This window comes from Rhinoderma darwinii, chromosome 6, assembly GCF_050947455.1.
Source record: "Rhinoderma darwinii isolate aRhiDar2 chromosome 6, aRhiDar2.hap1, whole genome shotgun sequence".
NCBI lineage: Eukaryota > Metazoa > Chordata > Amphibia > Anura > Rhinodermatidae > Rhinoderma > Rhinoderma darwinii.
Window position 1 is genome coordinate 73,442,828 of NC_134692.1, and position 16,166 is coordinate 73,458,993.

Sequence of the window (16,166 nt, forward strand, 5' to 3'; positions counted from 1 at the left end):
GGTCCTGTATTTGCTGTCCTTCAGCACCAACTACCATGCATATTTTTATTTGTTACATTGTGGTAAATTATTGGCAACATAAGTAGCTGTTTTCAGAAGTTTTATTTGACACTCTTGTCTGGTATGACTGACGGGACTTGCATTTACTTCCATTCAGCACCACAGACCTGATAAGGATGATTATCATGCACCTGAAATTTTCCCTACAGGGATTTTTTTCATAGAATGTATAAACGCAACACAGTTTTTAAACCAATATTGTTTGGAATTAATTGTATCAACAGAAACTGTTACATTATGTGAAACATGGATAACTAAATATTGAAAAAAATACATGTTCTGATGCTATCAAAATGTTTCTATTTTATGTCTAGCGAAGTACATTTAGGGTTAATTTTTTAACTTCACCTATAGTGAGTGTTCCTGGTTTAAAAGATGATTTTGAAGTTATAGTTAGTTAGCTACGATTAAGAGCCCCAGTGGCTCGAAACACGTGAGCGTCTTCCCAACATTTTAAATTATGTTTTAAACATGGCTGAATAAAATAAGAAGCTTTATACACCCAATTACACATATTTTCCCCTGACAAGGGATCCAGGAGTGAGAAGAAGACTGAAGAGTTAAAACTATCAGTTCCTAATCTGCCCAGATAAGGAGCACACTTGTTTTATGAAACCAATTCAAAGGGGTGTTGACACTTGTAAAGAGAGCCAACACCTAGATTAGTGCAGAGCTGCTCACGCTGAAGCAGCTCTGCACACATTAGGCTGGGTTCACACGACCATGTTACGTCCGTAATGTACGGAACGTATTTCGGCCGGAAGACCCGAACCGAACATACTGCAGGGGGCCGGGCTCCTAGCATCATAGTGATGTACGACGCTAGGAGTCCCTGCCTCTGCGTGGAACTACTGTCCCGTACTGTAATCATGATTACAGTACGGGACAGTTGTCCTGCAGCGAGGCAGGGACTCCTAGCATCGTACATCACTATGATGCTAGGAGCCCGGCTCCCTGCACTGTGTCCGGTCCGGGTCTTTCGGCCGAAATACGTTCCGTACATTACGGACGTAACATGGTCGTGTGAACCCAGCCTAAAACCCAGATGCACACTGCAAACATCTATACACGTGCTAACTGCACGGGGCATCGGCAGTTAGAACGTATATAGCCGTATGGCAGTCGTGAATGGGTTAAAGTAATAAAAAATAAAAAAACGTTCCCATTTTTCCGCTAAAGTAATGTAAAAAAACAAAAAAAAAAACAACAAAATTGGTATAGCTGCCTCCGTAAAAGTCAGAACTATTACCATATACCATTATTTAACTCGCATGGTGAACGCCGCAAAATACAAATCATTTAAAACGTCAAAATCGCTGTTTTTTTGCCACCTTAGCTTTTAATTTTTTTTTATAAAATGTGATCAAAAAGTTGTATGTACCAAAAATTGGTACCAATAAAAATTACAGCTCGTCCCGCAAAAAAATAAGCCCTCGCACCGCTCAATCAACCAAAAAATAAAAAAAGTTATGGCTCTCGGATTGTGGTAAAAAAAAAAAGATTTTTTTAAACAAATAAATTTCACTTTGTAAAAGTAGTAAAATATATATAAAAAAAAAAACTGTATAAACTTGGTATCACCTTAATCGTATTGTCTCAGAAAAAAAATTAAGTTGTAATTTTTACCGCACGGTGAAAGCCGTAAAAACGAAACCCAAAAAACAATGGAGGAATAGCGGCTTTTTCCAATTTCAGCCTGCAAAGAATTTTATTTTCCGATTCCCAGTTCATTAAATGGTACTTTAAATTGTGTCACTAGAAACTACAACTCCTCCCGCAAAAAAATAAGCCTTCACGCCACTCTACTGATGGAAAAAGAAAAAACATTATGGCTCTTGGAAAGCAGGGAAGGAAAAATTAAAATGGAAAAAAAAAAATGGATCGGTCCTGAAAGGATTAATTAATTTTGAATGAAAAACCATTTATGACCACGTGGGGTATTGCCATACTTGGGAGAAATTGTTTTACAAACATTTGAGTGCTTTTTCTCCTTTGTAAAAATGCAACATTTTAGTGCAAAAAAAATGTTGATATTAATTTTCACGGCCTAATTCTAATAAATTCTGCAAAAGACATGTGGGGGTTTAAATGCTCACTATACCCCTATATAGATTCCTTAAGGGGTGTAGTTTCCCAAATGGGGTCATTTTTGGGTTGGTCCACTGTTTTGGTACCTAAGGGGATTTGAGAATCCGACATGGCAACCGAAAACGATTCCAGCTAAATTTGAGCTCCAAAAGTCAAATAGTGCTCCTTCCCTTCTGAGCTCTGCCCTGGTTCCAAACAGCTGTTTATTACCACATATGGTGTATTGCCGTAATCAGGAGAAATTTTCGGGTTCTTTTTCTCCTTTATTCATTGTAAAAATTAAAGATTTCTATGTTTTTTCAGAAAACAAAAGTAGATTGTAATTTTCACGCCCTAATTCCACTAAATTCAGCAAAAAAACTTGTGGGTTCCAAATCCTAACTATATGCCTAGAAAAATTCCTTGAGGGGTGTAGTTTCCAAAAAGGGGTCACTTTTGGGAGGTTTCCACTGTTTTGGTCCCTCCAGGGCTTTGCAAACGTGACACGGCACTGAAAACCAATCCAGCAAAATCTGTGCTCCAAAATCCAAATGGCGCTCCTTCCTCTCTGAGCCCTGCCGTGGGTCCAAACAGCAGTTTATTACCACATATGGAGTTTTTCCATAATCGGGAGAAATAGCTTTACAAGTTTTGGGGTGCTTTTTATTCTTTATTCCTTGTAAAAATTAAAAATGTTATGTTTATTCAGAAAAAAAAGTTGATTTTTACAGACTAATTCCAATAAATATAGCAAAAGACCTGTGGGGTCATGATGCTAACTATACCCCTAGATAAATTCCTTGAGGCGTGCAGTTTCCAAAACAGTGTCTCTTTTGGCGAGTTTCCACTGTTTTGGCACTGCAAGACCTCTTCAAACTTGACATGGTGCCTAAAATATATTCTCAAAAAAAGGGGGCCCCAAAATCCTCTAGGTGCTCCTTTGTTCTGAGGCCTGTGTTTCAGTCCATTAGCACACTAGGACCACATGTCAGATATTTCTAAAAACGGCAGAATCTGGGCAATAAATATCGAGTTGCGTTTCTCTGGTAAAAGATTCTGTGTTCAGAATTTTTTTTATTACAAACAAATTTCGGCAAAAAAAACAAAAAACATTTTTACATTTGCCCTCTACTTTGCTTTAATTCCTGTGAAACGCCTAAAGGGTTAAAACAATAAAAATTGCTGCTGCAACGCATTTCAACCTCGTACTGAGGTCTTCGTCAGATATGCATGATGAAGACCTCAGTACGAGGTTGAAACGGGTTGCAGCAGCAATTTTTATTGTTTTTTAATATGTTTAGCATGTCCAGAAATAAATTGTTTTAGTCTCATCTGATGGTTCTGTGGGATTACTGAATCATCCACACTATAGCGCCTGATGCAAGGAGCAAATTTTTTTCCTATGTTCTACATTTCATATGACCATGATAAAGAAACCCCAGCATTGGAAGTAGACATATGGATTATGTGAAATAGTAATTATTTTGTGTGGTATTACTATCTGTTTTATAAGCATATACATTTAAAATTAGAGGTATCATAATGTCTGCACATTTTCTTAAAATTTTGGTGTTTTTCACAAATAAGCAAATCATTTTTTGACCAATTTTTCCTCTGACATAAAGTACAATATGTCACGAGAAAACAATCTCAGAATCGCTTGGACAGGTAAAAGAATTCCAGAGTTATATTACCACATAAAATGACATGTCAGATTTGAACAAATGGGGATGGTCCTGAAGGCCAAAATGAGCTCGGTCCTGAAAGGGTTAAATATATTATATATATTTTTTCACTAATAATAACTTTATTTACTTTTTTTTTTTACACATTGTATTAGTTCCCCTAGGGGACTTGAACCAGTGATCATTAGATCGCAGGTACACTACACTGCAATACTAATGTACTGCAATATAATGTCATTTTTACGGGCTCCTGTAAGGGTATGTTCACACCCTGAGTCAAAAACGTCTGAAAATACGGAGCTGTTTTCAAGGGAAAATGGCTCCTGATTTTCAGACGTTTTTTAAGACACTCGCGATTTTCGCTGCGTTTTTTCCGGCCGTTTTTGGAGCTTTTTTCAATGGGGTCAATGAAAAATGCCTCCAAAAACGTCCCAAGAAGTGTCCTGCACTTCTTTTGGCGAGCCGTCATTTTACGCGCCGTATTTTGACAGCGACGCATAAAATAAAGGCTCATGGGAACAGAACATCGTAATTACCATTGCAAGCAATGGGCAGATGTTTGTAGGCGTAATGGAGCTGTTTTTTCAGGCGTAATTCGAGGCGTAAAATGCCCGAATTACGTCTGAAAACACTGCGTGTGAACATACCCTAACAGCGCGATCGCTGTTCCTGTCCTTTAGACCAGGGGGTCAGCTGTAATACACAGCTGACAGCTGCAGCATATGGAGCAGGCTCAGCACATGAGCCCACTCCATATATAACCCCCGCAACACGACATACTATTAAGTCGTGGTACGCGAAGGGGTTCATGCGCAGCGGATGGTGCAAAGTGAAAATAACAATTTTCCACTGATATGCCATTTTAGTGCACAATATGTTGTGCCCAGTTTGTCCACTAAAGACAAATACCTCATACAACGTTGAGCGGGTTCTCCCGGGTATAAAATGTCATATATATATGGACGTAAACTGGTGTTTGGGCACACTGTGGAATTCAGAACGGAGGGAGCGCCATTTGGCTTTCAGAGTGCAGATTTTGCTTGGAAGTAGTTCTGTTTCATGTATTGCTGGTATTTCAGTTTATAATGTGGGGGCATATGTAAACTGTGCGGAGTACCTCAGGGCATAATAAGAGGGTATAATAATGCAGTAATTAAAAAAATATTTAATTGATATGTAGTAGGTGTCGCTCTGATAAATGGTGCCCAATCTTATCCACTTTGGAACGTTCTGCACAATTTCTGTCGTTATATTCTGAGAGCCAGAACTTTTTTATTTTCTCTCCACCGGAGAGAGGGCTTTATTTGTTGTGGGACAATCTTTAGTTTTCATTGGTACCATTTTAGGCCACAGGCGATTTTTCAATCACTTTTTATTCCATTTTTTTGCAAGCAAGGTGACAAAAAAACAAATTCTCACAATGTTTTTTACTTATTTTTTTTGCGGTCTTCACCGTGCGGGAAAAATAATATTATAGTTTTGTAGTTTGGGTCGTTACGAACGCAGTGATAACAAATCCGTGTACTTTTTTAACGGTTTGCCTATAATAAAAGACTTATTATAGGGAAAAAAAGCATTTTTTGTTTTTGTAACTTATTTTTACACTTTTATAAAACATTTTTATTACCTTTTTATTTACTTTTTACTTGAAGACCCGCAGCACTGATAGCTGCTATAATACATTACACTACCTAGGTAGTGTAATGTATTATAAACTGTCAGTGTGACGCTGAGAGTCACACTGACAGGAAGCCTATGAGGACCAGCTTCCGTGCATGGCAGAGGCTGTTGTATGGCCTCCGGTTTTCAGCGCTACTCTGGGACCCGATCGTGCTATTAACACCCGCCGTGAATTCACGTCGGCGCTGCACAGAGCCCAGCAAGCGGCGACATGAATTTACAGTCGGCGGTCGGGAAGCGGTTAATTTTTCATTAAACATTAAAATACAAAATGCAAAAGCATTTGCGGGACAATAATCATTGGACAGCAGGTGACGTGGACCCCTTTCACGTTTTGCTTCAGTTTTGTTTGTTTTTTAAATGGATTTATTTATTTTTTGCTTCCCCATATCTGTTATACTGACTTTATCCACACACTGACCTCCTGATAGTGATAGACGACCCCCTACTCAATCCCCTTCTACAGGTGCAACGTAATCTGCTCTACACCCACGCTGGGTTTTGACGCCTTCTAAATTGTCTTTGTGCCTATTTCTATTGCTTAGACATGCCCTTTTTTCGGGAGTCACGTTTTGTGCTCCTGCAATATTCACATTATGCATGCGTTAAGATTCTGTTTCAATTTGTTGTGGTGACAACAAGATTCATGATGACGATCACGCAAACGCTGAAGCTCAGCATTTCTTTCATCTGCAGTTGGTTTTTGCTGCCTTGTTCTGTCTCAATTGGCTTTTGGCATTCAGTTAACAGGGTTACATGACATCCATGGGCTAACTGAATAGGAATAATGATGGAATTATTGTTATTATTGCAGCATCTTGCTTACTATGTATGTACTTGTATTAAATTGCTGTCTGTCTCTAGGTGATGTTGTCATGTCCATAGCAACTAATGAGAGTTCAGCTTTCATTTATTTAAAATGCTCTGGTAAAATGAAAGCTGTGCTGTGATTTGGTTGTTATGGGCAACAAACAGTTTTTCTTTTAGACAGTTTGGATAAATCTGCTCACTAAAACAACATATTTATTAGGGGAACCTTTCACCAGCATTTCCACCATACCTCCCAACTTTTAAGTATCGCAAAGAGGGACAACTGATGTGCTGCGCGTAGTGTGTTACGGCAAGTTTTTTCCTTCTAAGCCATGCCTCTAACCCCGCCCATACACACCTGCTTCAGCCCACACAGTATCATGCTGCCATAGTGCTTCCCCACAGTATACTGCTCCCATAGAACCCCTAGACAGTATAATGGCACTATAGCTACACACAAACACAGAAGACAAAAAATGGTGACAGCACACTGTGAACACACACACACACACACACACACACACACACACACACTATAATACCAGATAGTGCCTCCCACACAGTATAATGCCAAATAGCTGCCCCCATACAGTATAATACCTCTATAGATGCACCAATATGGTATGAAGCCAACACAGATGCCCTCAAAAAGTATAATGCCCTAATGCCAACAGATACCCCCATACAGTATAATGTCACATAGATGCCTCATACAGCATAATGCCCCATAGAAGCCTTCATATAGTATAATGCCCCCATAGCTGCCTCTATATAGTATAATGCCCACACAGATACTCCCATACAGTATAATGCGCCATAGTGCCACAATGCCGATGTAGATAGTGCCCACTGTATATAGTGCCCACATAGATGGTGCCAGCGCCCACATACACTACCGTTCAAAAGTTTGGGGTCACCCAGACAATTTTGTGTTTTTCCATGAAAACTCACACTTATATTTATCAAATGAGTTGCAAAATGACTAGAAAATATAGTCAAGACATTGACAAGGTTAGAAATAATGATTTTTATTTGAAATAATAATTTTCTCCTTCAAACTTTGCTTTCGTCAAAGAATGCTCCATTTGCAGCAATTACAGCATTGCAGACCTTTGGCATTCTAGCTGTTAATTTGCTGAGGTAATCGGGAGAAATTTCACCCCATGCTTCCAGAAGCCCCTCCCACAAGTTGGATTGGCTTAATGGGCACTTCTTGCGTACCATACGGTCAAGCTGCTCCCACAACAGCTCTATGGGGTTGAGATCTGGTGACTGCGCTGGCCACTCCATTACAGATAGAATACCAGCTGCCTGCTTCTATCCCTAAATAGTTCTTGCTGAATTTGGAGGTGTGCTTTGGGTCATTGTCCTGTTGTAGGATGAAATTGGCTCCAATCAAGCGCCGTCCACAGGGTATGGCATGGCGTTGCAAAATGGAGTGATAGCCTTCCTTATTCAAAATCCCTTTTACCTTGTACAAATCTCCCACTTTACCAGCACCAAAGCAACCCCAGACCATCACATTACCTCCACCATGCTTGACAGATGGTGTCAGGCAATCTTCCAGCAACTTTTCAGTTGTTCTGCATCTCACAAATGTTCTTCTGTGTGATCCAAACACCTCAAACTTCGATTCGTCTGTCCATAACACTTTTTTCCAATCTTCCTCTGTCCAATGTCTGTGTGCTTTTGCCCATATTAATCTTTTCCTTTTATTAGCCAGTCTCCGATTTGGCTTTTTCTTTGCCACTCTGCCCTGAAGGCCAGCATCCCGGAGTCGCCTCTTCACTGTAGACGTTGACACTGGCGTTTTGCGGGTACTATTTAATGAAGCTGCCAGTTGAGGACCAGTGTGGCGTCTATTTCTCAAACTAGAGACTCTAATGTACTTGTCTTGTTGCTCAGTTGTGCAGCGGGGCCTTCCACTTCTCTTTCTACTCTGGTTAGAGCCTGTTTGTGCTGTCCTCTGAAGGGAGTAGTACACACCGTTGTAGGAAATCTTCAGTTTCTTGGCAATTTCTCACATGGAATAGCCTTCATTTCTAAGAACAAGAATAGACTGTCGAGTTTCACATGAAAGCTCTTTTTTTCTAGCCATTTTGAGAGATTAATCGAACCCACAAATGTAATGCTCCAGATTCTCCACTAGCTCAAAGGAAGGTCAGTTTTATAGCTCCTCTAAACAGCAAAACTATTTACAGCGGTGCTAACATAATTGCACAAGGGTTTTAAAGTGTTTTCTAATCATCCATTAGCCTTCTAACACAGTTAGCAAACACAATGTACCATTAGAACACTGGAGTGATGGTTGCTGGAAATGGGCCTCCATACACCTATGTAGATATTGCATTAAAAACCAGACGTTTGCAGCTAGAATAGTCATTTAGCACATTAACAATGTATAGAGTGTATTTCTGATTAATTTAATGTTATCTTCATTGAAAAAACTGTGCTTTTCTTTAAAAAATAAGGAAATTTCTAAGTGACCCTAAACTTTTGAATGGTAGTGTATAACCACAGTGCCCACATGCCACCAGAAAGCCCACATAGTGCCACTGTAGCCATATAGTGCCAGAGTACCTACTGTAGATAGTGCCACATAGTGCCCCAGTGCCCACATATAAATTGACAGTGCTCACACATAAATTGACAGTACCTACATAGTGCTACAGTGCCCACATAATTCCATAGAGCCCATGTAGATAGAGCCAACCTGCCTATAGATAGCGCTAACCCCCCTGTAGATTGCTTCATTGGGGCTCCCGCTAGGAGCGGAATCCCCAGCCAGAGCGTCGGTCATGCTGTGGATGGGGATTCCGCTCCAGGAGGAGCCCCCTGATGTCACTGTCCATATATGGATAGTGACACCAGGGGCTTCTCCAGGAGCAGAATCCCTGACCAGAGCATCGTCAACTCTCTGGCCGGGGATTCCACTCTTGGAGGAGACACTGACATCAAGCTCTCTGGGCGGGGACTCCTGTCTTGGAAAAGCCCTCGACGTCACTGTTATATATATATATATATATATATATACAGTGACGTCAAGGGCTTTTCCAAGACAGGAGTCCCCGCCCAGAGAGCTTGCGCTGCTCCAGCCTGGGAAAGTTGAATGCTGAAGGAGCTGACGGTTCCCTGCTTCAGCATTTGATTCAACTGTATCAGCATCCTGACAATGCAGATACAGTTGAAACCGGGAGATACCCCCGGCTGTCCGGGACAGCAGGATACCACCGGGAATCCGGGACTGTTCCGCTGAATCCGGGATGGTTGGGAGCTATGTTTTCACCACTAAACGCACAGCACCCTCAGATTTGGTATGAAATATACTTTTTAGCTTTCCCTCTTTCATAATAAAAATCGCCCTTTTGCCTATAAAAAATTGCCTCCAAAATTAGCTGAGAAGAGTCACACATGGCCTGTTATCTGAGGAGTCAAGCTGAGAGGCTGGAGGAGGCGGGGGGGGGGGGGTTATTTCAGATTCCCCTATCTTTGGCTCTATAGCACCAAGAACCATGGTTCTGGTGTTGTTTTAACTGGTTCCCGACTGCTGGCTGTGTTTTTACGGCCAGCGGTCAGGGACCTTAAAACCCGAGCCATAGACTTTTTATGGCTCGGGTTTTAACTCGCTGCCCGAGCGATCGGGCAGCTGAATGTCGGGTCTCCTGCTGTCAGTGACTGTCGGGACTCTGAGGAGAGGATAGAAGCAGCTTTCGCTGCTTCGGTCTTCTCTGATCACTTGTACACAGCGCTCAATGAACGCTGTGTATAGGAATAGAGGCAGCGGCCGTGCCGCTGTCTCTATTGCTCCCGGTGTTCATGTGACTGGTCACATGATCGCCGGGCCGTTAGTGACAGACTGCTGCTGGGTCTTACTAGACCCAGCACAGCCCTATTAGTGACAATCGTCACTATGAGAGGGCTGATTTCCCCTGTAACTGGACTGCTGTGCAGCTCCAGTTACAGTGGAAAAACATGGTGTAAAAGAAAGGAAAAAAATATATAAAGTTCTCCAGAGGTCTTTTTTGACCTTTGAGGGACAGACCATAATAATAAAAAAATAAAACTAAAGTAAAGTGCAAAAAAATGTAATAATAAATACACATAAAATACCCATCCAAAAAAACGCTCCCCTCCCGCCAATCATTGTCGTAATGCTAGCGCTGACCCAATTACCCTAATACAGACATGTAATATACAAAAATTGACGGTAGACAATGACGATCACAAATAATAGGTCTATTTTAGGGTAAAACTATGTTATTACCAAAAAAAAATAGCTGAAACGTAAAAAAGCTTATTTTTTTACTATTATTTTCAAACTTTAAGAATAAAAATTCTAAAATAGCAAAAAGGATGTATATAAAAATGATAAAAAAAAGAAACCTGCATTGTCTACGGAAAAAAACATCGCAAAAATCACGTCGTTAGCCCAACAAATAAAAAAGTTATAGCCATTTAACTAACGCATGCTAAAAATGGCTAAAGGGTGTCTGGTCCTGAAGGCTCAAAATAGCCCGGACCTGAACTGGTTAAAAAGATGAGAATGTCAGCTGTATAGAAAATCTAGGTGCTATAGAACCGGGCAGTTAAAGACATAGTTGGGAGTGGGACCTGTATCTGCAACTTGCATTTCCAACTCTGTGTTTTACTGCCCATATCTCCGGTTATTTTGCACCTTGAGCTGTGATCCTGGTGCGGTCTCATTCCCCTCAGCAATTCAAAGAAGGTTGTACCCCTACCATTCAGATTTACACCTGCTCGTGGATTCGTGTACAGTAATTGTATACATGTTACAAATGTCTCCCCGAAGCCAAGATTCTTCAGTACCGCCCAGAAGTATCCCCACTCTACCCTGTCAAATGCCTTAGATGTGCCTTAGATGCGTCTAAGGGCAGGATGGAGTGGGGAGCCCCCCCCCCCCCAGTGCCTATCTGCATGTTACCAAACACTGGCTATATACAGTGTCTGGTGGATCTTCCTGGAATAAACCCACTTTGATCTTTATCTATCAGGTTAGTACTTTGGCAAATAATTTGGCGTCAGTGTTTAGTAAAGAGATCGGTCGATATGATTCGATCTCTACTGGGTATTTATCCTGTTTTAAAATTCATATTATGCTGGCTTCAGAAAAACTAGCTACAAACTACTTTAAAGAAAATAATATGCTTAAGATTAAAAAAAAAAAAAAGTGTGGACATTCACTTTAACGTTAATAACCGGTTTCATTGTCTTTTTCACAATTGCGGTTGAGGAATTTGTATCCACGTTTCTTTGCAGAACGGTCTAAGATCAGACACAATGGTCAGTTTTTCCACATATTATCTACTCATTTCAGGACCTCCATTGTGTTTTGGATCAATGTCTTGCTGCTCATTTTCCATTCCAGAATATCAAATTGTCCACATCCTGAGAGAGAAAGGCATCCATACAATACCACCACCATTTTTACTGTTGGTATGATGTGCTTACTGTGGAATGCTGTATTTGATGACATTGCAACATTATCCTAAAAATCTTGGTGATCATCCATGTTTTTTTTTTGCACGTGATGAACAAGATTGTTCCTACCTCTCAACCCCACCGCCAATCTAATTCCTCCAAAATCTCCTTGTTATTCTGGTGTCATGAACACTATCCGTAGCTGTGGCAGTTTTTTCAGGTGTCCTTTGAGGAGGTTCTGTAGCTTTTTATCCTGCAACCTTGGACTAATTCTAGCAGGCTGGACACTCTTGGATCTTGGAAAGATTTAACAGAAGTCCAAGTCTTTTTAATTTGGATAGAATAGCTCTTACTGTGGTCAGATCATCCCAAAGCCTTAGAAATTGTGTAACCATTGAGAGACGGATTTATTTTTTACCTCATCTCTTCGGAAATTTGGACATGGTAACTACTTCACTTTCAGGTTTATTTTAAATATATAGAAGAGAGGGGGGATACTTTTTTCATAGCAATGTATGGTGCAAAACATTACATTAAAAAGGATACTACTCAAGTGCTGTTGTCAGGTTGGGCATTGACTAATGACATCCACTTAAATATCCACTAAAGCATAATTTAGTCATGTGGGGAGGCATAACAGGTTGCATAGGCCGATAAATTAAGTTTTATAGTTTTCTTATGAAGATAACCCCTTTTTTATGTGAACTGGCCTGGTAAACAGCTGTTATGGCCAGAGGAAGCTGCAATCAGCCCAATACTTCCGTGCAGTGCCCAAGTGTAGCACTACATGCCGGCCATTTAAATTAATGGCCATCCATGTAATACATCGCCGGTCTTGATGAGACACCTCTTTTAGGCTACATGCACACTTTGAGTATTTTGGTGAGGAAAATATGCACCAAAACCACAGCAATACGCAGGAAATTGGCAGGTAAAAACTGCACCGTATCGTGCGGTTTTTACATTTTGAAGCGTTTTTCAGCGCGTTTTCATGCTGCAGGTTTTGGAGTCATTTTCCACAGCACTTCACATAAACAATTCGCAAGCAGAAACGCAAGATAAATTGACATGCTGCAGATTCTAATAAAACGCACCGCAAGTCCATTTCCGTCCTGAAAAATACGGCAGCATGTACATGAGATTTCCTGGAATCTCATGGACTATGCTGGTACTGTATTACGCTGTGGATTTGCCACACGCAAATTTGCGTGGAAAAACCGTACGTAATATACATCCTGTGCATTGACCCTTACCTTTATGCAATATGCAGCAGTTTTAGACTACACATCTACTTTTACCCATGTTTGTACAAAAAAAAACAATATAAAGGGATACATTTTGCAAAACACTATCTATTTTTTTCAGTTTTATATAAATTACTGCGAACGTTAGCATGATTTGTAAATAGTGTGTGTGTGAGTGTGTGAGTGTGAGAGAGAGAGAGAGAGGAGAGAGAGAGAAAGAGGGTGTGTGTGTGTGTGTGTGTGTGTGTGTGTGTGTGTGTGTGCGCGCGCGCGTGTGTGTATGTGTGGTAAAATTTTAGTTTTTGTGCATAAATTAGCAATACTTTTGTTAATAATTAATTTACCCAATTGCATGTCTTTCCAAGAGCCTCTGTACTGGAATAGTTAATTTTCCGAGGAACCTTTTGATGATAGGACGACTTTTGGCAAATTTATCTTTCAGTTCAACTTCCAAAACATCAGTTAGAAGAGCGACAAAGGAATATTTCTAAACAAAAAAAGTACCAAGTTAGACTAGCAAACATTAGTGTACTTTGGGTATATTTGCCTATAATAGTAATATTCCTTTAGTCCGGCATCAATGGAACATCACGTGTTGGTTTACCAGAATTTCTGAATTAAAAGGTAGGTTAAGTTCACATAATTACAGAATTTCACTGTAATATACAGAATAAGACATATGTACTTGGGTAAGCGTGGTGTCTAACTTAAAATATTGAATTGTTAGAAAATCTAGAGTATTTGCAATCTAGTTTCATATTTTTATTATAGATGCATTGGAGCAATACTATTTTTAATATTCTGCATATAAAAGGGAAATTAAGGTAAAAATGGATTGCGACTGGACCCCATTTATTTTATGCTGACTACGGAAGTAAGCCTTTTGCTGTTTGCTTATATAGATTTTACTATGGTGCCTTTTGTTGATGCCTACACCATGTTACTTTTTTTAATTTTGTAATGTGACATAGAAGATTGGGATGTGCTTCTGTCATTGAAATATGCAACACATTTATAGTCCTTATAATAATTTCCAATCACTATTTCCCAGTGTTGCTAATAGAATGACGATCTGCTGCATATTTATGATTTTTTTTCTTTTAAATGATAGAAAAATATTTTCCTATCATTTTGTAATCAAATGGGACAAAAATGGCAGCAAAAAGGCACATGTAAATGATCAAATGAAGCTTTTAAGACCCAAATAAATAAAAAAAATGTCTTTATAACAAATGCAGTTCTTATATATAAAAAAAAAAAACTATATATGCAGCAATTTGAGACGGAATCCCTTTTGAAGAAGATTATCAGATGAGCACCAAGGGGCTTGTGGGGAAAACATAGAAAATTGAAGAATCTAAAAATCTTGAGACAGAAATATTTTTACCTGATTTTACTATTTATACTTTGAAATCTTGCCTATCTATATCATTTTTTGCTTTCCTACTAGTTTATATACAGTATATAATCCAAATGATCAGTTTATATGATCCAGTCTGTGATTTTGCATTTGTAATGTAAATCTTGCAGCGCCTCAACACACACCAAATACATAATCTTTTTAACTACCTCTCCGTGCCATATTGGCTTTGTAGTGTTTGCAATAATTGTTGATCTCCTTTCTTGACCATGGTGGGCAAAAGTTGGAAATGTGCTTCTTTTTCCAGGTTGAATAGACATCTTTAGATAAGGATCAGGATTAAAAAACATCCCTTTCTTAAGCCCCACAGCTTTAATTTCTGAAAGATAAAATAAAATAAATTGAAAAAGTAGAGTAAAAATTCAGGGCTAGATTTGTCAATGTCCTAGGGACATATTTTGTGCTGTACTAAAGCTCTTTGATGTCTGCAGGGTTTACAATAAAACAGGTACATTTGTTTGTTAATGATGGGAGGACAAGGGTAAAATACATTTTTAAACAAACCTTCTCAGACCTTACCAGTTTTTTTTTGTTTGTTTTTGACATGTTGACATTTTTATGACATGTCTGATACCAGCGGCCTGACCCCACAGACCCAAATAATAGGACCATTTCCATCATAGTCAAGTGCGGTCACTTGGCATGGCCTATAACTCTTGTTCATTTCTTTGGAGTATGAATGTGTAGCCTACTTTCCACAGGCAGACCAGCCTAAAGTTAGACCATTCTAATCTCTGAAATGAGACCAGGTGGAAAATGTAAAAAGTACAACAAACTGTATCATGATAGCTCTGATATATAAGAAAAGCTTTCAGCTGCTATGAACTTTTTGAACTTGGTCTGAAGGTGTCCATACACATCAGGTGAAACTTCTCCGAACACGCCTATTTTATCAGGACTGACTGGCGATCTAATGTGTAAGGTGGTCTAGAATTCTCAACAAGCCCGATCCTTTGTTCCTACAGGAGATAAGGCACGGTCAGAATTGTTTGTCGAGAACAGGGCCGTATTTGGAGTTGGTGCTGCCCTAGGCACTTCTAGTGCAGACACACCCGATAATGCATTTCCGCCAAGAAAATTGCAACATGTGCGAATTGTTGCAGGTTTTACCTCCCAAATTAATTCAATGGGGAAAACCTGCAACAGAAAACCAGTGACCCAATGAATTCAAAGGGGAAAACCTGCAACAGAAGACCAGCGACCCCGCATAAATTGACATGCAGCAGATTAAAAAAAACACACTGCAGGTCAATTTATGAACAGTTTTTCGGTGGGTTTTTTATGCAACGTGTGGATGATATTTGTTCAAATCTAATCCACTCTGCTGCTACTGTATTATGCTGTAGATTTGTCGCAATGAAACCTGTTGCGGAAAATCCAAAAAGTGTTTATGCAACGTTTGAACTGGCCCTAAAAGAAATGCGCAGTGCTACACTGTTAACATTCCTTCCCCTGCACCCCACATGAACACTGGGCCCATTTCCCCTATTATTGATTAGGTCACAGTTTATTAATTTTTTAAAAAACACTCCTACAGTGGCCCCCCTTCCCAACTGGAGCAAACTACGCCCCGCCGGTTACAGCAGTACATTGTCCTACTTTTAAAAGTAGGCCAATGAACTGAGGTAACCTTGGATCATGTGATGTAAATGAACCAATGCACAGCTTAGAGCTGTCAGTGCTTAGTTTACAGTCACAGACCGAGGAAGGTAAGAATAATAATGGTTTTGCCTTTTTAGTTATTAGTGTTAGAAATTTTTT

At 39.8% G+C, this 16,166-nt stretch overlaps 1 protein-coding gene across 4 annotated transcripts in view; it reads right to left on the reverse strand.

The window, feature by feature from the left end:
• The window catches only part of HECW2 (HECT, C2 and WW domain containing E3 ubiquitin protein ligase 2), a 547,978-nt gene that overhangs the window by 228,027 nt on the left and 303,785 nt on the right, over positions 1–16,166 (reverse strand). For all 4 annotated transcript variants that reach the window (XM_075829943.1, XM_075829941.1, XM_075829942.1 and 1 more), the window contains 2 exons: positions 14,555–14,724; positions 13,330–13,472 (listed from right to left, as the gene is read on the reverse strand). In XM_075829943.1, coding sequence (XP_075686058.1) covers positions 13,330–13,472; positions 14,555–14,724 — 313 coding nt within the window. The remainder of the gene's footprint in view (positions 1–13,329; positions 13,473–14,554; positions 14,725–16,166) is intronic.